Source organism: Chaetomium strumarium (genome assembly GCF_033439665.1).
Source record: "Chaetomium strumarium strain CBS 333.67 chromosome Unknown B0T15scaffold_6, whole genome shotgun sequence".
Classification (NCBI taxonomy): Eukaryota; Fungi; Ascomycota; class Sordariomycetes; order Sordariales; family Chaetomiaceae; genus Chaetomium; species Chaetomium strumarium.
The window spans coordinates 1,554,542-1,574,113 of record NW_026944434.1 but is presented as its reverse complement, the minus strand read 5'-3'; the positions used below and the strand labels follow the sequence as shown (position 1 = coordinate 1,574,113).

The following is a 19,572-nucleotide window of genomic DNA, read 5'->3' as shown; positions in this document are numbered from 1 at the left end:
CGGTCTGCAAAGCTACGGGTGCGCCGCTCAGCTGGGACCCACAAATGGCTTGTTAGAGGACCGAGCGCCTCAGGCATCAATTCCCGTCCACGACTCCACCCAGTGATTCGCCAATTGGGGCGCATCCGTGGGAAGCCAGGAACTTGAACCTCGAGTTTCCAAGCTTCGCAAGGTATTTTGCTCAGAAACCAACTGGTACCGTCGTCAGGGCTTCGTGTACGAATCGGTTTTTATATCCGCCTGCTGTCTTGAACACTGACGCTATGTAATAGGCCGACAATATACCGCCACGATGCCGGTTCCCTTCGAAACGCTGATTCCGTATGGCATCATCATTGCCGTACGCTTACCCCGAGCTGCTGCGCGAACGGATCCTGGCGACTGACGGGACCACAGATGTTTGGCGTGACGGGCGCCGGAATGAGCAAGATCAAGAACATGCAGAGCGGCGGCAAAAGGCACAGGTGGTCGATTGATCAGTGGGACAAAGTGGGTTGAATCGTCTTGGGTTCGGAAACCGCTCGGGCTATGGCTAACTCTTGGGCAGCAAAGTACATTCGCCCGTCTTGGTTCGGTGCGGAAACAGCCATGTGACTTGCTAACAGTTCTCTTTCGCAGTGATGGACCGCGACAGGAGACTCACCGGATACTTGCGGGGGCAAACAGACAACCCGATAGCGCCGCCCGGGTTCGAGCTCAACAGCCCCTGGAGAGTATGTTGCCCAACATATTCAAGTAAAACACAAAACTTACATCCTTTGTCCCCTAGGTCGAGAGACGAATGTCATAAACTTCGATAACATAGACAAGAGTACATGCCAGGGAGGCAACGTATACCAGGAGACAAGGGGTGCATCACCGTGGATCTTCTGTTGTTCCCAGGCGCATTCGCAATGTACAGAATGCTAGATTTGTATCTTGGCTCGATTCTTGTTCAGACCCTCCAGAAGCATGCAAGCCTGGCAGATTTCCTGACTTGACATGTAACCGCAGCGCTTGCAGTTCCCAAGTATCTGCCGAGTCACTCCATGAGGAGCACCGTTCTCACTCCGTAAGCCAAGTTTCACCTGTTGCCCATGCCCCCTCTGCTTGCTCTCGGCCATTGTCTTCGCAACATCGGTTTCGAGCCCTTCGTGTGCCTCGTTGTCCCTCAGTTGCTTGTCCATAACAGCCATCTCATTCCCAGCCGTGCGCCCGTTCTGCGAGCCGCACCCACCAATGTCGTCCTCAGCAGACGCGAAAGCACCGGTGTTCTGGCCTCTGCATGCGCACGAAGAGGAAGACTCTCCGGGGACCAGTCTGGCCATGTCCTCCCCACTCCGAACAATGTCCAGTATGGCGGTCGGACGAACTCTCTCCAGCTGCTTAATGAGCCCTCTCGCGCTACCACGGAATGCTTCGGGACTGTAAATGCACTCCGTGCTGAAGTAGTCGAGCTTCTTGTGATGTGCATACAGGACGATTTCTTTCTCATACGAGTACTTAAGGGGCTTGCTCCTCTTCACCTCGGACCGGCTGTCTCCAGTCACGATACTGGTGCTCCGCGAGAGACGCGCCAGATCACCTCGCAGGAGATTCATGAGGACCGTTTCGGCGACGTCGTCGGCGTTGTGGCCCGTCACGACGTGCTTGATGCCCAGCATCTTTGCGCCACGGTCCAGTGCCTGCCGCCGGAAGACGCCACAGTATGTGCAGTTTCCCTTCTTGCCGATCGTTTCCACGACCTGGTCCATCGTCCAGCCGTACAGTTCGTCATACCCGACCACCTTGAGAGGCATATCATACTGCACCGCGTTCCTCTTGACTGTCTCTAGCGAGTCGTCACGATACCCCTTGATTCCTTCGTCTATGCTCAAAAGGACTAGCTCGAGTCCATATCCGTGCCGCTCATTCAGCGTTTTGAGAACTGAGGCGAGAACGGTCGAGTCTTTTCCGCCGGATGCTCCTATGGCCACTTTCTCTCCGGGATAAAATAACTGCGATGATGTAATGGTATGATGCACTTCATCCTCGAAAACTGTGATGAAGCACGCCTTGCAGAGCTTTGCATGGTTCTTGGGCCTTTTGATGACCGCCCGCTCAGTCATGCAGTTGGCGCACAATGCGGGTGCCATGCTGGTAAGTGATCAAGCGTAGAGTGCTGGAATGAGATGCAGTCGTGATATGCGTTCAACACATGGTTTGTTCGCCGGTTGTTACACCCAGAACTATGGGCAAGTCTCACATGCATCTACGCTGGTTTGAACTTGTGAATGATTCATCAAGCCAGAGCGCTGATACTACATGCCTCTATTTGGAAGATAAGATAGCAGCAGCGAGCAGGGGTCCGTTTTGCCGAAGATTCCCCGCCTTACCCTACTGCTGGCCCGAGCGTTAGCAAATCCACACCTTTTTCTTGTGCGGGCAGCTCTGCCAAATTTCCATCTTCAGAATTCTTCTCTGGTCAACAAGCTCCGGTCCTGAGCAATCGCCCAACGACAAAATGGTAAGCACCTGATCGCGATAATACAATTTGCAAGGCATCTCACGATGCATACTTGCAACTTGCTCTCGAGGATCTTTCGAGATCCTGTCGAGTCGCATGATTCCGCTTGCTGGTTGCAAAACCGCGGGTGAAGAATGGCTTGAGCTGGCTCGTGGTGCGCGGTGACGCTGCCCGACCGCTCTCTAGAGTTCAGAAGACCACAGTCAATGGAAAACATTTACTGATGTCTTCTCCTCAATGATAGCCTCCGAAGTCTGGTAAGAAGGCCGCCCCGGCCCCCTTCCCTCAGGGAAAGGCTGGCTCCAAGAAGGCCCCCAAGGTAAGTATCTGCCCAACAATGCAACCTTGCTTTCCAGGATCGTGCGCTGACATGCGTGTAGAACCCGCTCATCGAGAAGCGGCCCCGCAACTTCGGCATCGGCCAGGACATCCAGCCCAGGCGTAACCTGTCGCGCATGGTGAAGTGGCCGGAGTATGTTCGCCTCCAGCGCCAGAAGAAGATTCTCAACATGCGCCTGAAGGTGCCGCCTGCGATCGCCCAGTTCCAGCACGTCCTCGACAAGAACACCGCTGCCCAGGCCTTCAAGCTCCTCAACAAGTACCGCCCTGAGACCAAGACGGAGAAGAAGGAGCGTCTCCTCAAGGAGGCCACCGCCATCAAGGAGGGCAAGAAGAAGGAGGACGTTAGCAAGAAGCCTTACGTCGTCAAGTACGGTCTCAACCACGTTGTCGGCCTGATCGAGAACAAGAAGGCATCCCTCGTCCTCATTCCCAACGATGTTGACCCCATTGAGCTGGTCATCTTCCTGCCTGCTCTCTGCCGCAAGATGGGCGTTCCCTACGCCATCATCAAGGGCAAGGCCAGACTCGGCACTGTCGTCCACAAGAAGGTAGGGACTTTGTGTCCAGCCCACATGTCTGATCCAGCGCTTTCTGACTCAAATCTCACAGACCGCTGCCGTTCTCGCCCTTACCGAGGTCCGCTCCGAGGACAAGAATGAGCTGTCGAAGCTCATCTCGGCGATCAAGGAGGGCTACCTTGAGAAGAACGAGCAGACCCGCAAACAATGGGGTGGTGGTATCATGGGCGCCAAGGCCCAGAAGCGCATTGAGAAGCGCAAGAAGGCCCTCGAGACGGCTATCAAGGTTTAAGGAAGCATTGCAACGGTCGGACGGGCGTGGCTTGCACTTAGGAATGGCGTACGGGAATACCAAAAACCAGATCAGGGTGAAATAAATTGCTCGCCCCCGCCACATGCGGGCGTTGATACCTGGTTGTTTTCTTTTTTCAGGTTGGGACAAACGAATGAATGCCATGGATACCCCAAAGGATGCGAGCTCAAAGTCCCATGGATGTGTTGCAATCACCTCGCTTGTGGACCTGCCCCTTGATGCTGCCCAGGGGTACGTGGTATGTCGCACAGACACAGACAGTCCGGTCCAAGTGGACCGCTCAAAGCAGTTTTAACTCACCGCTAGTGTATCTCCCTGGAACCCTGTCCCCCCCGATGCGGGGAAAGACTCGAATTGGTGAGATGGCTCAAAGGTGTTCGGATGTCTCATTAGGCAGGGAGCTGAAGGTCATAAACCTCAAAACTATGGTTTTTGCAGACGCTTCTGCAACACGGGTGAAGGATAACTAAGACTTGGCATGAATTGAGCCGGGAAAGGGGAAGATTAAAGCCAAAAGCGCCAAGACATCACCGCCAACCATCTAAGATCCTGGGTAAGGAGAGATCTCATCTCAATATCAATCTGGATCGCGAAACAGGATTCGCGCCCTAGCCTTGCCCAGCCGTCATTAACGATTCCAATCTTCTTCTGATATCAGCTGACCTAGTATTCCCAGTCCTTGACTGCCTATCTGCATATCCAGCCATTCCCATGTCTGTGCAGGAGACATGGCAGGTCAAGGAAGAAGGGGGAAAGAAAAGGTTTCACCCCACGCTGTCAGATATCGGACCGGGGGTGGGGAAGGCCATCCAGCCATCGTTCCTGAGAGATCCGCGGTCCCCGGAGACCGAGTCAGCCCCAGACCGTCGGAACAGATCTCCGACGGAAAGTGCATCTGGCTGGCTACCTTACGTTAAGGCAGGGTAGTAAGATAAGGTGGCAGACTCAAGTATTAGAACGGAAGGACCGCCGTTCTAGCCATGGGACCTAACTTGGCTTCTCACTCCCACTCACCGAACTCGATATCAACCCATACACGGTAGCATCGCTGTTCTCGCCGACCCCCACGCACTCACCTTCCATTGGGTCCTCAACAAACTCGCCCTGCGGTCTTGATTAGGTACATACTATCTAGTGCTTGGCTCTGCACCCCGCGACCTTCCTCTTCGCTTGTCACCGTAAGGCCGTTGATTCGGTCCATTCCGGCGGGCCCCCTAACCCATCCGAGAAAGGGTGGTTCGAAGGTCAGGGACTTGTTGCGCCACCCAGATACATATCTGCAGGTGTTCGGTATACCACCTCGCCGCAGGAAGCCGGAGGGGGGAAATTCGCGCTTATTACTGAAGTTCTATATCTCCGAGCTGGATCTCGGATATCCCCATCCTAGGGTTTTTGTTCGTTCTCTTTCGTTCTGTTGAACTGCTGGACTGGATTGTGTTGGTGATATCGCGACGAAATAATGGCCCACTACGGTACGTGAGGGACTGCCCCGTTTTTGAGTGCACACATGTAGACCGCCTTGCTGACCACAAGGCACGGGGAAAACAGAGGACAGCTTCCTCTATGCCTTGAGCTCCAACAACGCCTGGGCAAGCTACAAGGCCCATCAGAACCCCAACTTCTTTTCGAAGCTCGCCAGCGGGCAAACACCACAGATTCGTGAGTGATGCCTTTCCCCTGTCCACCCCTTCCTTACTTTGGGAAGAGCGCAGGCACCTACCCTCCCATATCCTCCATTTACTAACAAGCACGGCCCCCCGGCCCGTTCGTCCAGTCTGGCTCGGCTGCTCCGACTCGCGCTGCCCAGAGACCACGATCCTGGGCCTCCAGCCGGGCGACGTCTTCGTGCACCGCAACATCGCCAACATCGTGTCGCCGACCGACATCAACACGGCGGCCGTGATCGAGTACGCGGTCGCGCACCTCGGGGTCAAGCACGTCGTGCTGTGCGGCCACACGTGCTGCGGCGGCGCCATGGCTGCGCTCGGCGACGGCCGCGTCGGCGGCGTGCTGGACACCTGGCTCGCCCCGCTCAAAGCCGTCCGCCAGCAGCATGCCGACGAGCTGGGCGCCATCAAGGACAACCACGCCCGGGCGGTCCGCATGGCCGAGTTGAATGTCGAGGCTGGCGTGAAGGTGCTGATGGCTAATGTCGTCATTCAGGAGGCCATCAGGGAAAGGGGCCTGGAGGTGCACGGGTGCTTGTTTGATATTGCGTGCGGGAAGATGAAGGATCTTGGGTTTGGCACCTCGTCAAAGGGGGCGGCCGGTGTGAGCGGTGGGGGAGGAGGGGAGGAGGAGGTGGTGGTGCGCGGGAAGCATGCGCAGTTGGTGTTTAGGGACGGGAATGCATCGATGGCGGTGCGGTGAGCGCGTGTTGAAAGGGTGGGTACGTTGCTTTTGGGGTGGACAATGTTTGGGCGTGCTGGGTGTCCTTCGCTTTTTTTTGGGTCGGTTGCAGCGTAGCGAGGTCGTCTGTGTTACTAGGAGTATTGGGCTCTTGCTGTGGCATTGTTGCCTCATAAGGTATCAAGGTTATGTCTGTCGCAGTGTAATAAGCAACATTTGTAAACGTTATAGCTTCGCGTCCATTGCACATCGACCATTACGTTTAAAGGATTCTCGACGCAGGGAACATTCGAACCATGCTATTGTCGGAAAGAAGTAAGTCCGTGCACCCACCAATGGATCAGGCCACCAATGGATCAATTTTCCCCATCTGCCCCCCCTTTTCTGTGTCTACAGGAGTGTCAAAGATCGACCATTCCAGGCACATATCTTCAAATACATATCCATCCACCTCTTCTGAGGGTTCCAGCTGCCTTGCAAGTGTCTTTTTGACCTGCATTATCTGTTCAATTTGCGCAAATCGGGTGTTGGGGTCCATCCTAACTTTCTTCCTTTTCCTAGGCATCAATCTATCTACCTCGGCTTCTAATGCTTGAATCCTCTGTTGCTGACTAGCAAGCTGAATAGCTGTTTGATCAAGGCTTTTGCCAACCTTTGTAAAGAGTGTTCTGGCTACTGGGTCTGTTGCCTTAAGCCTCTTTAGACGGTAGTTAGATGCCACTAGTTTATGGACCTCCTGACTACGGCTTGGAGTCTTGACCGCCCGGCTGTTCGGCTTGCTGTTCGGCTGGCTGTTTGGCTGGCTGTTTGGCTGTTTGTCTAGCTGGTTAGCCTCCTGGTTGCTTGGCTGGGCTGGCAACAGTAGACGGCTCATCAAAGGCTTGCTCAAGTTGACAGGCCATAACCCTGATGACTTCCAGCCACTACGGACATTCCTTTCTGTAATAGCATCTGCCCTGGCCTTCGAATAACAACGAAGAAAGAGTCTCTTGCCAACGGGGGCACTGTCAGTCATCAGAGCCAAGTCGCTGATGCCACGGCGGTACGCAGCCTTCAGGGGAGAGAAGACAGAGAGGTCGAGAGGCTGGAGGAGGTGGGAGGCGTGTGGTGGTAAGAAAAGGAGGTGGATATTGTTGGAATAACATGTCCACATGAAGTCGTCGGTCTCGTGGCTCCCGTGGCCATCAACAACAAGGAGCTTTGTCTTTGTTGTTGGTGTTGATGGGCAGAAGATCTTCGTTAACCACTCGAGGGCAATATCGTTAGACGTCCAGCCGTTTTGGCTCGTCGAGAACCGCCAGTTGCGTAACGGATCAAGGTCTTCGTCGTCGTCTGGGAACTATTGATGTTGGATGTCTTTCCCTTTGAAGATAACTAACGGGGGAAGAGCTGCCCCTGCTGCTGAGATACACTCAACGATCGTTGTCTATACTCGAGATTCAGGGTGTTTCGACAGTGCTTCCTTCGTCGCCGATGAACTAACGCATAAGCCGTTGATCCCTATGCCCTCTATTATCCCTGTTTCGTCCATGTTCCAACAGTCTTGCGGGAGGATGGTCTTAATGACCGGGATCGCGAGGAGTCGGAACCAAGCCCTGATAACATCAATAGAAGCTCCAGTCAACCGCTTGATATCCATACGCCTATCTTTCTTTGTCTTCAAGACCGGGTATCTCTTGATGAACTTCTGGAGCCAGTGCTTCCCGACAGTCTGGTCAGATCCAGAGGCACGAAGGATACGGTTGGCGAAGACCTGGATTTGTCGATGTTTTACTGGGAGCCCCAGCGCTTCCTGAGCTAACACCCAGTCGGCCAAGTGTTTTTCTTGATCAGGGCTAAGCTTCTGCATCACCTGGGCCTCGTACTGGCCCTTTGGTTGGGTGTTGAGGACGAGCCGGTTGCGGAGGGTAGAAAAGGGGACCCCCCACATCTGGCTAGCCTTACGGATAGATTGGCCAGCCCGGACGGCCTGTATCGCCAGTTGAATGATGTCTTCGGAAACCATGGTGACTGACGAACTGAACGAGGGTAACAGTGCTCAATTTGAGCTTGTTTTGGTAGAACTGTGGTGGTTGGGAACAGATGGGTGCCGAATCAGGGGGTGGTAAAAAATTGATCCATTGGTGGCCTGATCCATTGGTGGGTGCACGGACTTACCTAGCAACTCGGTCCACAATACCTTATTCACACATAATCGCTCGCCGTCTCAAGCATTCCGACTTCGGATGCTGCTTCATGTCGAATTATGTCGGACTCGACATGTCAGCAAAAGAACGGGACGGTTAGGTTCGGCACGACGGCTCCATCCCCATAGCGGAGAAGCGGGGGATGGCTCCGGTCGGAGCCGGGGGTCTGGTATCCAATCCTCCGGGCTCCGAACCCGGCTTCTTCAGATTCGGCGACGGGCATATAGAGTTGTAAAGGGAGAGCTCAGTTCCTCAGGTCCATCTAGCGCCATCGAAGCAGAATAGAAGCAACACCTTCACACTACCACTCACAGACCCTCAAAATGACCCTCACAGTTCTCACTGACGACCAGATCCGGTCCCTCCTGGAGAACCTGACCGCCGACGAGCTAGAAGGTTTCCGCAAAGCACTCGCCTCCGCCCTATACGAATTCTCGACGGGTGGCACGGTGGACCAGCCGGAGCGGATTTCAGTGCACAGCAAGGCAACTGGCGCCACCACGCTGTTCATGCCGTCCTCTAATGCTGCCGGCAACGGGATCAAGGGTATGTATTGTACAATATATATCTCTCATTTCCTTCGCACCCTTTTTTCTTTCTTTTTTTTTTTTTTTTTTTTTTTTTTTTTTTTTTTTTTTTTTTTTTTTTTTTTTTTTTTTTTTTTTTTTTTTTTTTTTTTTTTTTTTGCTGTGGGTTTCCATCATCTCACTGTCCCCATAGTCATAACCCTCTCCTCGGCATCCAACCAATCCCCCACCACCACGGCCACCACCACGACGACGGCGGCAGCAGACACAAAACCCGTAATCCGCCCGACAGGCGCAGTCACCCTCTTCGACGCGCAGGGCGCGCCCCTGGGCCTGCTGCACGCCAGCACGCTGACGGCCTTCCGCACGGCGCTGTCGTCGCTGTGCCTGGTGCGGCAGCGTGCGGGCCCCCTCGAGACGCTCGCCGTCTTCGGCTGCGGCGAGCAGGCGTACTGGCATGTGCGACTTACTTTACTCGCGTGCGGGACGGCCGTGCGGAAGGTAGTCTTCGTCAACCGCAGGGCCAGCGGGGCGTCGAGGGAGGTCCTGCGGCGGTTTGGGAGCGAAGAGAGGGGGGTTCGGGCGGAGGTCAAGGAGCGCGAGGGGTGGAAGGGGTGTGTTTTTGAGGTGTTAACTAGAGAGGAAGAAGGGTATGAACGGAAGGTGGGGGAGGTGCTGAGGGAGGCGGATGTGGTGTTTTGCTGTACGCCGTCGACCGAGCCGTTGTTTGATGGGCGAGTATGGGCCTCGGAAGAGGCGCGGCGGAAGGGGAGGTTGATCGTTGCTATTGGGAGCTATACGCCAGAGATGAGGGAGGTGCCCGGTGAGTTGATCAGGGAGTCTCAGCGGCGAGGGGACAAGGAGGCCGGTGTGCTGGTAGTCGATACGATTGAGGGTGCAACCAAGGAGGCTGGTGAGCTACACGAGGCCCGGGGATTGCACGGGGAGCTTGTTGAGTAAGTCCTGGCTTCTCCACTTACCTGTGTGTCTGCTACTAGTGCCTTCCTTCATTCCCAGATAAAAGCTGATTGCTGACGTCCTGCAGACTTGGAGAGTTGCTCGTACCGGACGGGACTACACCCTGGCTCGACGGCAAGGGGAGCGGAAAAGGGCATCTGACACCATGGCTACAAACGGGAAATGTCATATACAAATGTGTTGGATTTGGCATAATGGATTTGTCCGTTGGCACACATCTCGTCAAGTACGCAAAGGAGAAGGGAGTCGGAACCCAGGTTCAGGGTTTTAGCGACGACGGCCTTGGGCAAGTGTATTGAACAACTGCAGGGCAGAAATATGGTAGACCTTGAATCCATGGGCTTCTTTTCAACCGCCGTGTTGTTCTTCACAGTATATATGTATGCTGTTTCTCAACCATCCCGGGGCCAGCGCTAGATTTGATGGGATTTTCCTTCAGGGGTCCAAAGCCGATGCTACGGCAACCATTCAGATCACCAACGTGGGTCGACGCCAAAAGTTAGTAAGTTCCATCTCGGACTCTGTGCCAAAGAACTGCAAACACCGTGACAACAACAACCATCGCCATCGACTAGCTGAAGGCGATCATCATTAAGCCCACCAGGCTACAGGAAGGGCAGCCGACTACTCTCACACCCAAGCGCACTGCAAAACATAGGGAGAATCTACCTATCTAATACCAAAGCCATGCCATTCCTCAAGCCAGCCCTACTACTGCACCTCATAATCGAAACGCCCGCGTCTCTCTCCTTCCTCCTGGCGCCCACCGCCCAACTGCCGGGCGCTTCCCCCGAGGCAAGGCTCATCCTGCGCAACTTTGGGGGCCTGCACCTCGCGACCAACCTGCTCTGTCTCGTTTTCCTGCTCCGCAAGCCCACGGCGGCCGGGAACGATGGCGGCGACATGGAGCAGCTCACGGCAATGAGCTGTGTGTGTCTGGCGACCTACCATGTCTGGCCCCTCTACCGCGCCTGGGCGCGCATGACGGGGTATGGGGGAATTAATGTGGGGAGGAAGCAGAAGAAGGTGCTGGGCGGGCCAGCGGTGCATCTCGTGGTTCACGTGGCGTGTTTGGCTGCGCTTTTGGGCGGTGGGTTGGTGACGTTGATGGGTCATTGAACCGATGGGGGGTTAGCAGAAGGTCGGGAATGATGGTATTCTGTGTAAGTATGTATTGTATCCAGCGGCGAGCCGACGGCAAGCTGTACGCTAGCTGCGGAACAGCTTGAGGCCTGCCTCCTCAATCTGTTCTTCCTCGTCGGACACGTCCTCGTCCTCTTTCAGCTCCATCTCCTGTCCAAACAGCGTCCCAAACAGCCTGTCTATCGCGTGTTCCTCCCAAGATCTCCGGTCCTCGGGCGCCATGAAGTTCTGCAGCTTCTCGTGTACCGTGTACCGTAGCTTTCTCCCCTTGCTCGCCCTCCTATCGACGTGTTTCCTGGTCTTGGTCTCCTTCAGCGCTGCCCACCGGACCGTTGTTACCGACTCCCCCGGCGCGCTAGTATCTGTGCTCCGCTGGTCGACGAGCTCCTTGAGGAGAAGCTGATAGAAGTCGGCGTCGTCGTAGATTTCCGGGTCCTCTTCCAGCTTTTTGGCGGCTTGTGCCGGCGCGCAGGAACGCGGTGTCCGCGCCCGCTTGATCAACCTCTCAGAGCTCAGCAGCTGCTCATCCAGGGCTGACACGAGAGACTGCTTTTCCGAGTTGACTAGCTTTCTGGTGGAGAGAGCCACATTGCTCTTCTTCACTCTTTCCGACCACTTGTCCAGAACCTTCCGCCTGTTGGAGAGCGCAGCCTCCTCCACTGCCTGCATGCTCTCCCATATCTCCTGGTTTGATGTGTCCAGCTCAATCTCGCGCTTCCTCTTCTCCCCGACCTTGGCTCTGGTGCTCTCGGGCAAGAAGGTGTTCCGAACACTGTCGATGGTGTTCCAGAGCTTGACGGCTGCCTCCTCCGCGGCGTGGTAGGCTTCGCTGCCGTTGTCTTGGTTGTCGTCGATAACACTGAACGAATTCGCCGCCACCAAGGCCTTTTGCAGGCGGATGCGAAGGTTTAGGATCGAGTCAAATGCGCGCCGCTGCAGGCGAACTGCCATCCCCTTCTCCGCGTCTGCTTTGGCGGCCTGTGTCATTGCGGCCACAATGCTTTTGTGCCCCTCGGTAGCCATCTTGCGCAGCTGCGCACGTTCGTCGTCGCCATCGTCCCATTTTGCACTTTCTCCTTCATCGCTATCCTCGTCATCCTCATCTTCCTCCTCGTCCTCGTCCTCGTCCTCTCCGCTTTCCTCAGAATCATCATGAGCTATCTCAACGTCACTCCCTTCTTCCTCTTCTTCCTCGTCCTCTTCAGCCTCCAGGTCGAAGAGACGTGCACCATCCTCGTCTCCATCGGAGTCGTCCATCTCGTCCTCATCGCCGTCAGACCCCAAGTCATGTCCGGAATCAGCTTCCTCTCCCGATGAAGACATGAAGTCTGCAGCGGTCGGCCGCTTTTTGATCCGCCCATTTGGCACCTTTGGCTTGGAGCTGCCGCGGAAGACAAAGTCCTTAAGATGTTCGTTGTCACTTTCGCAAAGGGCATTGTCGCTGCTGATCTCGCCATCATCGTCGTCAATGTGATCTGCTTCAAGATCTGCGGCATCCGGGTCGTCGAACTCTTCGTCCCCTTCCTCATCTGCTTCGCTGTCTTCATCGTCCTCCTCCTCCTCCTGCTCCTCATCTTCATCCTCGTCTTCGTCTTCCTCCTCACTACTCTCCTCCAGAGCGGATCTGCTGACTCGCGCTCCCCGATATTCGGGGCCTAATGAGATGGCGTCCTTTTGCCGGAGCTTGCTCTTCCTGAAAGGACTACGTCAGATGCTGGTCTCGAACAATGACACTGCGTATGTGAGCATACCCGACTGCAACGTAATGTTCCGTCCCCGCATGATCGTCGCCTGACTCTTCGCTGTCGCTCTCTTCTGCGTTGTCAGGAACCTCGTTCTCGGGGTCGAGATCTGATGGATCGCGTTAGCCGTGCACTCAGAGCTAGCTAGCATTGAGGTTCGCTGTACCCTTCGCGAACTTTTCCTCGAACTCAGCAAAGCGCTGGGAGCGATCCGCTCGTGTTGACGACATAGCTGCTAGGTTGCCGTCTGGATCCCTTGAAGGAGGCGGTTCTTGATGGCATCCCCACGTGGGAAATTTTCGAGGACGGGAACGGCTCAAGGACATTTTGGCGGTGGTACGCGGCAAAACGGAGCTGTGGGGGCATATTACAGGGGTCCTCGTGCACACATTCAGAACCCCTGCACAAGCCCCAGCAACTGGGAGCTCAGCAACTCCAATCCACTTCAAAGAACCTGGAAGCTGCCAAGCTCACCTGTAATAAGTACTATACTCATCATGTACCTACATACTATAGAAGACACATCATAGTACCTAGGTCTACCAGTGCATGATGACAGTAAGATGCCACCGTCCATCATGAGACCCCTGATTCCCCGCCGGCTCTTACATACAACCAAGACCGTCCGCCATGAAAATCCCCTGGTAAGTCGCTCTTGCTATTATAAGTCCCAAGGTATGTACAACAATTTTCTAACATTCCCCTCCCAGGGCCTCCCTGCGAAGGGGACCATCCCGCGCTTCCAGCGCGGCCTGCCACAGAAACGGCCCATCAAAGGCGTCTCGCACATCATCGCTGTGTCCTCGGCGAAAGGCGGCGTCGGCAAGAGCACCATCGCCGCCAACCTCTCACTCGCCTTCGCCCGCCTGGGCCTGCGCGCGGGGATCCTCGACACAGACATCTTCGGCCCGTCCATCCCGACCCTGTTCGACCTGACGTCGACGGGCCCGCCGAACCTGACGGCCCAGAACCAGCTGCTCCCGCTGACCAACTACGGCGTCAAGACCATGTCGCTGGGCTACCTGCAGGAGGACGAGGCGGCGCCGGTGGTGTGGCGCGGGCCGCTGTTGCTCAAGGCGGTGCAGCAGCTGCTGCACGAGGTGGACTGGGCGGCCGCGGGCGGCGTGGACGTGCTGGTGCTGGACCTGCCGCCGGGGACCGGGGACGTGCAGCTGAGCATCGCACAGCAGGTGCCCGTCGACGGCGCGGTCGTGGTGACGACGCCGCACGTGCTGGCTGTCAAGGATGCGATCAAGGGCGTGGGCATGTTTGGCAAGGTGGGTGTGCCCGTGCTGGGGCTGGTGCAGAACATGGGTGTGTTCAAGTGTCCGTGCTGCGGGGGCGAGACGTCTGTGTTTGGGGGCGATGACAAGGTAATGCATATGTGTGAGCAGCATGGGATCGAGTTGCTGGGGAATGTACCGCTGCATCCGAATATTGGGGAGGATGGCAGCAGGGGAAAACCGACAGTTGCGGCGGAACCCGAGTCGGAGCGGGCAGGCGTATTTATGGATGTTGCGAGAAAGCTGGCCGGAAAGGTTGGGTTGGAGGTCAGCTAGAGGCGTCTAGGACTGTGGCACAGGGGGTGCTGTTCGGACTATTCGCTTCTGGAAGCGGATGAGCTATGAGCCTGGAGATCTGTTATACTAGTATTGTACAATACGATTTATGTGAATATGGAAGGAAGGAGTATAGAGAAGACAAAAAAGCTCACCGGTAAACCGCCTTCGCCCGATCGAAGGGATCATGACCGACTACAAAAGCTCCAGCAGGGGGTTTACTCCGGAATCGAGCCAACGCCATCTCAATGTGTAGGCAAGTAAACATTGACGGCAGAGGCTCCTGCCTACTGCTTTCCGCCAATACCGCTTGGGCAAATGGTCCAGCGACTTCTTCAGCACTTGGGGTTCCGGTAGTGGTCGGTCGGGATGTCGAACTTGTATATATACTCCTGCGCAGAGCGCACATGATCGTCCTGGACCACAACCTTTCTTCATCACTCCCACTGGAACGGACGGTTCATATGCCGGTTGTTTGAAGCTGGACACGCAATGCCATTATACAGTACACGACCGCTTTAGACCCGCAATGTTATCTACCCTACGCTTCAATGAGCATTATAAAAGGAAGACGGCGAACATCTAGTAGCATGAGGGAGGACATACGGTATATTGAGTCAGCGCCTCATTACAACACTCTATTCGCCGGCCATCAGAGCGCTTGACCGGGATATAGAGGGTATCTCTTTATGTACCTATCTATACTACAACCAGTCTCTGTCCCCCTGGGCGTCCACAGCCAGCCAGACTGCCGAGAAGTGCCGGAGCGCACAAACTAAGCGAGGTTGGCATCCAAACCACGTTAGCATCCATCTGACAAATAGGAGCAGCTAGGGAGGAAAGATGGTAAACCGGATTCATCCCAGACCCGAACGCCAACCTATGGGGGTCATCCCCTTGCGAGAAAACCGAACGCCGACTGCCTTCGCTCCGGTTGCGATGGCGCTATCCTTGGCCGCTCCAAGCCGCGACGTCGTTTCTGAGAACACAAAAAGACCAGGTCAGTCTAGTCCAAATCTTCATTGGGCTGGTAGATATTGCGAGTTCTCGTGGGATCTTTGCGCATGGGTTGGCCAGAGCCTGTGAAGCCAACTATATGGGAAACCGTTAGCATATGGGTCACTGCTGGAAGCGAGGTCAATAATACTCACCCCGACCACGAGGACCCTCGGGGGTCCTAAACATGCTCTCCTTCTTGGCAGCCTTGCCAAACTTTCCCTTAGTGGTGAATTCCTGCCACTTGCTCTTGCCCTTTTCCAGCTCCTTGGTCGCCTTGATCTTCTTGAATTTAGGCCGCGGCTTGTCGTCATTGTTCTCCCCGGCCACCTTGTTCGCCGCCTGAGCCTGCGGATACATATCAGCGGCCGCGGACAGAACGATACCATTGTTCGATGACGTAGGGGTATGTGAAGATGGAGTGGCCGTGGTTGCCGAGGCAGCTGTGCCGCCGGTGCCGGTGCTCGAGACGGGAGTGCCGTCAGCCTTGCGCTTCTGTGCCATTGGCCGGATATCCTTAGCAGGCAGGGTCTCTACGGTATCGTAACTCTTGAACTTGACCGTGTAGATGGGCGCCTTGGACGAACCAGTCACGGCGGTGATGCGCGCCGGGTAAAAGCCCTTGTCGCCCGAGACCCATTTTGCCATGACATTGTCATTGACCTGGTAGGTGATCACCTCGGGCTCCTTCTCTTTCTCCTCCGCAGGGGCTGCCTTCTTGAACGCCGGATGGTTTTCGCGACTCCATTTCTGCTCGACTGGTGGTGGCGACGGCGCCTTTGTCGGGGGGTCGGTCTTGGGCTGAAGCTCGGCCAGTGAGTCGTTGAGGAGCTGGATCATCTGCTCCAGCTCTTGTTTGAGGTTTAGTAGTTCGGTATTGTCGGGGTCATCTTGAAGCGACGTGATGACGAGCTCAAGCTGCGCGAGGTGTTAGTCAAGGCTTCGGCTTCGGAATGTGATTCTGGGACTAGACAGACCTGGCTCTCATACTCCTTGCGTTCCGTCTCAAGTTGTGCGCTCATTTTCGATAATGGATAGCGCGCTCTACGTCGTCGATACAACAAACGGCGACGGTAGGAAGGTTCAAGTTCGACTTCGTACTAATGAAAGCAGGTTGCGAAGTGGTGGGGCTGAAATGAGCTGAGGCACTCGCAGTGAAATACCCAGTATACCGTATCCAGCTAGGTACGTACACGGTACCTGAGGTATTTGAACGAAAATGCGCTTACCCTGTAGTAGTTATTTCTTTCAGAAATATGTATTCGAGTTATTCCCCGCACAGCGATTGCCCCAAAAAAATACATAACGCCAGCTAGCATGACCGTGCCTAAGCCGAATGGTGGCGGAACATCGTGTACAGTCCAACCGGTTTCCTGTCGCCAGTTCCACGCTAATAAGAGTCATCCAGGGCTCAGAGGTTGTCCTATAGTGTACTCCGTATTCCGTAGGTATGTAAGGTATGTAAACTGTAAACTGCAGGACAAGCCCAAAGGCGTTCAGCCGGCTTGCCGCTCGCCAACTAAACCCGAGCCACGAGTGGGCCCTGTCATGATCTGGGGTAAGTACGATTGATTGCGCGCCAATCAGCGTCTCGTCTTTTCCACGCTTCCGTCACCGCTTTGGCTCGACCGCAAGCGACAAGGACCAGGCAGAGCCCTTCTTCACTTTACAACTATCACGAGAAAATAGCTTCCTCCGGCAACGTGCTTTCAGAATCCTAGGCACTCGCTAGCTTGCACCACTTGCACAACAGACAATCAGTTGGTTGTATAAACCCCAGTATCAGTCAAGACATCCCGATCGCGACTTACACGCCCGCACATTTCCTGAGGACGGATTGGCCCACCGATAAACGGCCACGGTGATTCTGCCGCGACGAACTGTAGCTCCGAACACTTCGTGTATAGTCGTTGCATATCCCAGCACCTCCTGCCCACTTCTTGGGAGCACTTGGGCAGAGCTGTTTTGGGATATCGCTTAGGGCGAAATAAGGCACAAGAGGACAAGCCTCGGGCCGTCATGGCGAACGACAGAGACGGTGATGCATTGGGTGTCAACCAATCAAAAAGGCCAGCAACAACCTTCGCCGACTTGGGTGACCAACCACAGCAGCAGCATACTGCGCAGCATCCTGGACAGCAGCATCACCGCGCGAGGAGTCAAAGACACGTTGTCGGAGGTGTCGCAGGGGGCCGCATGCATGCACGGGTTCCGTCTTCGAAGGGCCTCCATAAGCACCATGCGGCGACCTCAACGGCGAAATTGAACCGCAAAAGCGGCTCGCTTTCCCCGGATCGAGGAGCCGGGCTGGCTTCTGCGTACCACAATCACCGCCGCACGACCTCCGAGCTGAAGCTGTCACGCGATCCGCAGAAGAACGCTCCGCACAGCAATTTGAAGCGCAATCGCTCACAAATCGAGGTGGGAAAGAAGACCAAGTCGACGACCAACCTGCACCGGTCTCTGTCCAACCCTGCGGTCGCCAAGCTGAGGTCCTCAGAGGGTTCCAAGGTCCAATTCAACCTAGGCGACGAGGATAAAGACGACTTCGAGGACGAGGACGAGGGTGAGTGGGTTGACGCTAGCACGTCTGCCTCGCCTTTGCTATCGCGACGCGGTTCTGCTGTTAGCGGTGGCCAGACTGCCAATCCACCGGCAGATGACGAAGATTCCGAGGTCACCACGCCGATGCCACATCACGAAGGCGAGCGCACCCCGGTCAATGGTACACAAAGCGGCACAGCAAACGCCACAACGAACGGATCACAAAACGGCGCACACAGTCTCCCTCGCAACCAGTACTTAACGTCCAGAATCCTCTCAAGAACTCCATCGCATGGTGCTCCGCCCATGATGTCGACAGAAACCGTTCAAGTCCGGCCGTCTACGTCGAGGCCACACTCTCCCCCTGACGCGAGAGCGGGCCAGGGTCCTTCCCCTCCAGGGTCTCCCGGCACTACGACGCACGTGCGACCTGGCAGCAGCGGCAAAGCAGAGCTCACCTCTCGCTTCGTTGGGAACAATAGCCAAGAACCAGGATCGGGCATCGCTGGCGAGTCGTTCATTCAGGCGGCAAACCTGGGCGGATTGTCGCGAGCGGCACTGAATGGCAACGAAGCGTTAACGATGACCAAGCGACGCCCGTCGTCGGGGGCTATGTCTCAAGCTCGAGGGATTGACGCGATTACTGCTCGGCAGAACGCGGCCGGACACAATCTTAGTGACGGCGAAGACGAGGGCGCCACGGCCACGGTATCTCGAGTGAGGCGAAGTGGGGACTACGTGGTACCGAGAGATATGAACAGAACTCAGCAGAAGCTGAATCTGCAGCGAGCGAGCTCCAGCCTGGAGCCCGCTCACCCGCACCTGGGGATAGGAATAGGACCAGCAGGAGTTGGTGCGGCCGCGGCCCCGCTCATTGGGGTGCCAACTTCGTACGACTCGAGGGACCCCCGGATCAGTAAGATTCTGGAGCGGACGGGCATGGAGTACCTTACCGTGCGTCGGCACCTGAACCCCGTTGCGCGGTCGATCGCCCGCGTCATGCAGCTGCCCGATCTCGAAAACAGTCGACGGATCCCGCGCTCCGGCACGTCGCACCACGCTTCGAGGCTCTCGGAGCAGTTCGACCCGAATCAGCGAGAGCCTATCACGCGCAACTCCAGCATGGCGGACCTGATCAACCCCCGCAGTGGGAGGCGACCGCCCACGCCGCGGTCCGGTGCTTTCTCGACACTCCACAGCGCCAGCTCGAGTCTGGGGACTGATGATGGCGCAAGCAGGATGCATGAGCGGCAGGCTCTGAGCGGATCCAGCCTGGTGAACGGAGCCGAAGACGCAGAAACGATGGCGTTACTGCGCATGATGTGGGACAAGAACATGAACCTGAGTGCCAGCCAGGACTAGAGGGCTGGCAGGCAGCAGGGGATATGGTCGAGGACCACGGTGGCATCGCAAGAAGACGACGAGTTCGCCAACGTACCGCCGGCGTGTCTACTCGTCGAGCAGCCTACGGATTACTTCGCTGGATGGGAAGCGCTGATTGCATGAGGAAGAGCCAGGGGCATGCAAACACCCCCATATGGGCAGGCATAGAAAGAGATGTTTACCCAACGGTACTATAGGGCGGTTGCTTTCAGAAGCGAGCTTAGAGATTCGCTGCACCAATTCGCTGCACCAGTCTCAACACCTGGTGGCTTTTCGGTAAAGGACCGGGTTCTTTATCAACCATTCTACATGGAGGTATTAAAATGGGCTATGATTAGAGCATATGGCTTATGACTTGTTTTTCTCTCCTGGTGGCGGCCTCCTCTGGGCATGGGGAATGAATGGGGTTGGGCCCCTTCTGCTCAGGAGTTGCGAGAGTTGCTCGGAGAGGTTCACAGTGCGCCTATTAGGACTAGATCAAAGGGGGATGGATGCTACTTCTTAACC

The 19,572-nt window shown here is 55.7% G+C and overlaps 10 protein-coding genes across 10 annotated transcripts; 7 read left to right on the top strand and 3 right to left on the bottom strand.

Annotated features, from left to right (window-relative positions):
• Positions 1-125: 125 nt before the first annotated feature.
• Positions 126-848, top strand: B0T15DRAFT_269415 (uncharacterized protein). Its single transcript, XM_062863443.1, has 6 exons — positions 126-195; positions 273-340; positions 397-489; positions 548-551; positions 619-713; positions 770-848. The coding sequence occupies exons 2-6, from the start codon at positions 293-295 to the stop codon at positions 788-790; spliced, it is 261 nt and encodes an 86-aa protein (XP_062719066.1). The 5' UTR covers positions 126-195; positions 273-292; the 3' UTR covers positions 791-848.
• Positions 849-853: 5 nt separating this feature from the next.
• On the bottom strand, positions 854-2,405 carry B0T15DRAFT_269654 (uncharacterized protein). Its single transcript, XM_062863445.1, has one exon. It carries the CDS (start codon positions 2,112-2,114, stop codon positions 906-908), a length of 1,209 nt encoding a protein of 402 aa, XP_062719065.1. The 5' UTR covers positions 2,115-2,405; the 3' UTR covers positions 854-905.
• A 77-nt stretch (positions 2,406-2,482) lies between these two features.
• On the top strand, positions 2,483-3,637 carry B0T15DRAFT_513480 (50S ribosomal protein L30e-like protein; the record flags this gene model as incomplete). The annotated part of the gene is made up of 4 exons (XM_062868037.1): positions 2,483-2,485; positions 2,730-2,804; positions 2,866-3,375; positions 3,437-3,637. 4 exons carry the CDS (start codon positions 2,483-2,485, stop codon positions 3,635-3,637), a joined length of 789 nt encoding a protein of 262 aa, XP_062719064.1.
• Positions 3,638-5,117: 1,480 nt separating this feature from the next.
• Positions 5,118-6,028, top strand: B0T15DRAFT_495850 (carbonic anhydrase; the record flags this gene model as incomplete). The annotated part of the gene is made up of 3 exons (XM_062867130.1): positions 5,118-5,130; positions 5,207-5,317; positions 5,433-6,028. 3 exons carry the CDS (start codon positions 5,118-5,120, stop codon positions 6,026-6,028), a joined length of 720 nt encoding a protein of 239 aa, XP_062719063.1.
• Positions 6,029-8,176: 2,148 nt separating this feature from the next.
• B0T15DRAFT_269531 (uncharacterized protein) lies at positions 8,177-10,073 on the top strand. Its single transcript, XM_062863444.1, has 3 exons — positions 8,177-8,739; positions 8,914-9,676; positions 9,766-10,073. Exons 1-3 carry the CDS (start codon positions 8,517-8,519, stop codon positions 9,995-9,997), a joined length of 1,218 nt encoding a protein of 405 aa, XP_062719062.1. The 5' UTR covers positions 8,177-8,516; the 3' UTR covers positions 9,998-10,073.
• A 1-nt stretch (position 10,074) lies between these two features.
• On the top strand, positions 10,075-10,939 carry B0T15DRAFT_269735 (uncharacterized protein). The gene has a single exon (XM_062863446.1). The coding sequence runs from the start codon at positions 10,386-10,388 to the stop codon at positions 10,815-10,817; it is 432 nt and encodes a 143-aa protein (XP_062719061.1). The 5' UTR covers positions 10,075-10,385; the 3' UTR covers positions 10,818-10,939.
• Positions 10,908-12,813, bottom strand: B0T15DRAFT_495846 (apoptosis-antagonizing transcription factor; the record flags this gene model as incomplete). The annotated part of the gene is made up of 3 exons (XM_062867129.1): positions 10,908-12,534; positions 12,593-12,692; positions 12,750-12,813. 3 exons carry the CDS (start codon positions 12,811-12,813, stop codon positions 10,908-10,910), a joined length of 1,791 nt encoding a protein of 596 aa, XP_062719060.1.
• Positions 12,814-12,998: 185 nt separating this feature from the next.
• Positions 12,999-14,304, top strand: B0T15DRAFT_539707 (P-loop containing nucleoside triphosphate hydrolase protein). Its single transcript, XM_062869751.1, has 2 exons — positions 12,999-13,227; positions 13,294-14,304. Exons 1-2 carry the CDS (start codon positions 13,147-13,149, stop codon positions 14,140-14,142), a joined length of 930 nt encoding a protein of 309 aa, XP_062719059.1. The 5' UTR covers positions 12,999-13,146; the 3' UTR covers positions 14,143-14,304.
• An 844-nt stretch (positions 14,305-15,148) lies between these two features.
• Positions 15,149-16,160, bottom strand: B0T15DRAFT_495844 (uncharacterized protein; the record flags this gene model as incomplete). The annotated part of the gene is made up of 3 exons (XM_062867128.1): positions 15,149-15,234; positions 15,294-16,056; positions 16,116-16,160. 3 exons carry the CDS (start codon positions 16,158-16,160, stop codon positions 15,149-15,151), a joined length of 894 nt encoding a protein of 297 aa, XP_062719058.1.
• An 854-nt stretch (positions 16,161-17,014) lies between these two features.
• B0T15DRAFT_269267 (uncharacterized protein) lies at positions 17,015-19,250 on the top strand. The gene has a single exon (XM_062863442.1). The coding sequence runs from the start codon at positions 17,158-17,160 to the stop codon at positions 19,042-19,044; it is 1,887 nt and encodes a 628-aa protein (XP_062719057.1). The 5' UTR covers positions 17,015-17,157; the 3' UTR covers positions 19,045-19,250.
• The last annotated feature ends 322 nt before the right edge of the window (positions 19,251-19,572 follow it).

Coding starts and splice junctions, on each gene's coding strand:
- B0T15DRAFT_269415 (XM_062863443.1), top strand. CDS start 293: ATGCCGGTTCCCTTCGAAACGCTGATTCCGTATGGCATCATCATTGCC. Junction 341..396: donor CGTATGGCATCATCATTGCC/GTACGCTTACCC, acceptor ACGGGACCACAG/ATGTTTGGCGTGACGGGCGC. Junction 714..769: donor AGCTCAACAGCCCCTGGAGA/GTATGTTGCCCA, acceptor TTTGTCCCCTAG/GTCGAGAGACGAATGTCATA.
- B0T15DRAFT_269654 (XM_062863445.1), bottom strand. CDS start 2,114: ATGGCACCCGCATTGTGCGCCAACTGCATGACTGAGCGGGCGGTCATC.
- B0T15DRAFT_269531 (XM_062863444.1), top strand. CDS start 8,517: ATGACCCTCACAGTTCTCACTGACGACCAGATCCGGTCCCTCCTGGAG. Junction 8,740..8,913: donor TGCCGGCAACGGGATCAAGG/GTATGTATTGTA, acceptor CTGTCCCCATAG/TCATAACCCTCTCCTCGGCA. Junction 9,677..9,765: donor TTGCACGGGGAGCTTGTTGA/GTAAGTCCTGGC, acceptor GACGTCCTGCAG/ACTTGGAGAGTTGCTCGTAC.
- B0T15DRAFT_269735 (XM_062863446.1), top strand. CDS start 10,386: ATGCCATTCCTCAAGCCAGCCCTACTACTGCACCTCATAATCGAAACG.
- B0T15DRAFT_539707 (XM_062869751.1), top strand. CDS start 13,147: ATGCCACCGTCCATCATGAGACCCCTGATTCCCCGCCGGCTCTTACAT. Junction 13,228..13,293: donor TCCGCCATGAAAATCCCCTG/GTAAGTCGCTCT, acceptor TTCCCCTCCCAG/GGCCTCCCTGCGAAGGGGAC.
- B0T15DRAFT_269267 (XM_062863442.1), top strand. CDS start 17,158: ATGGCGAACGACAGAGACGGTGATGCATTGGGTGTCAACCAATCAAAA.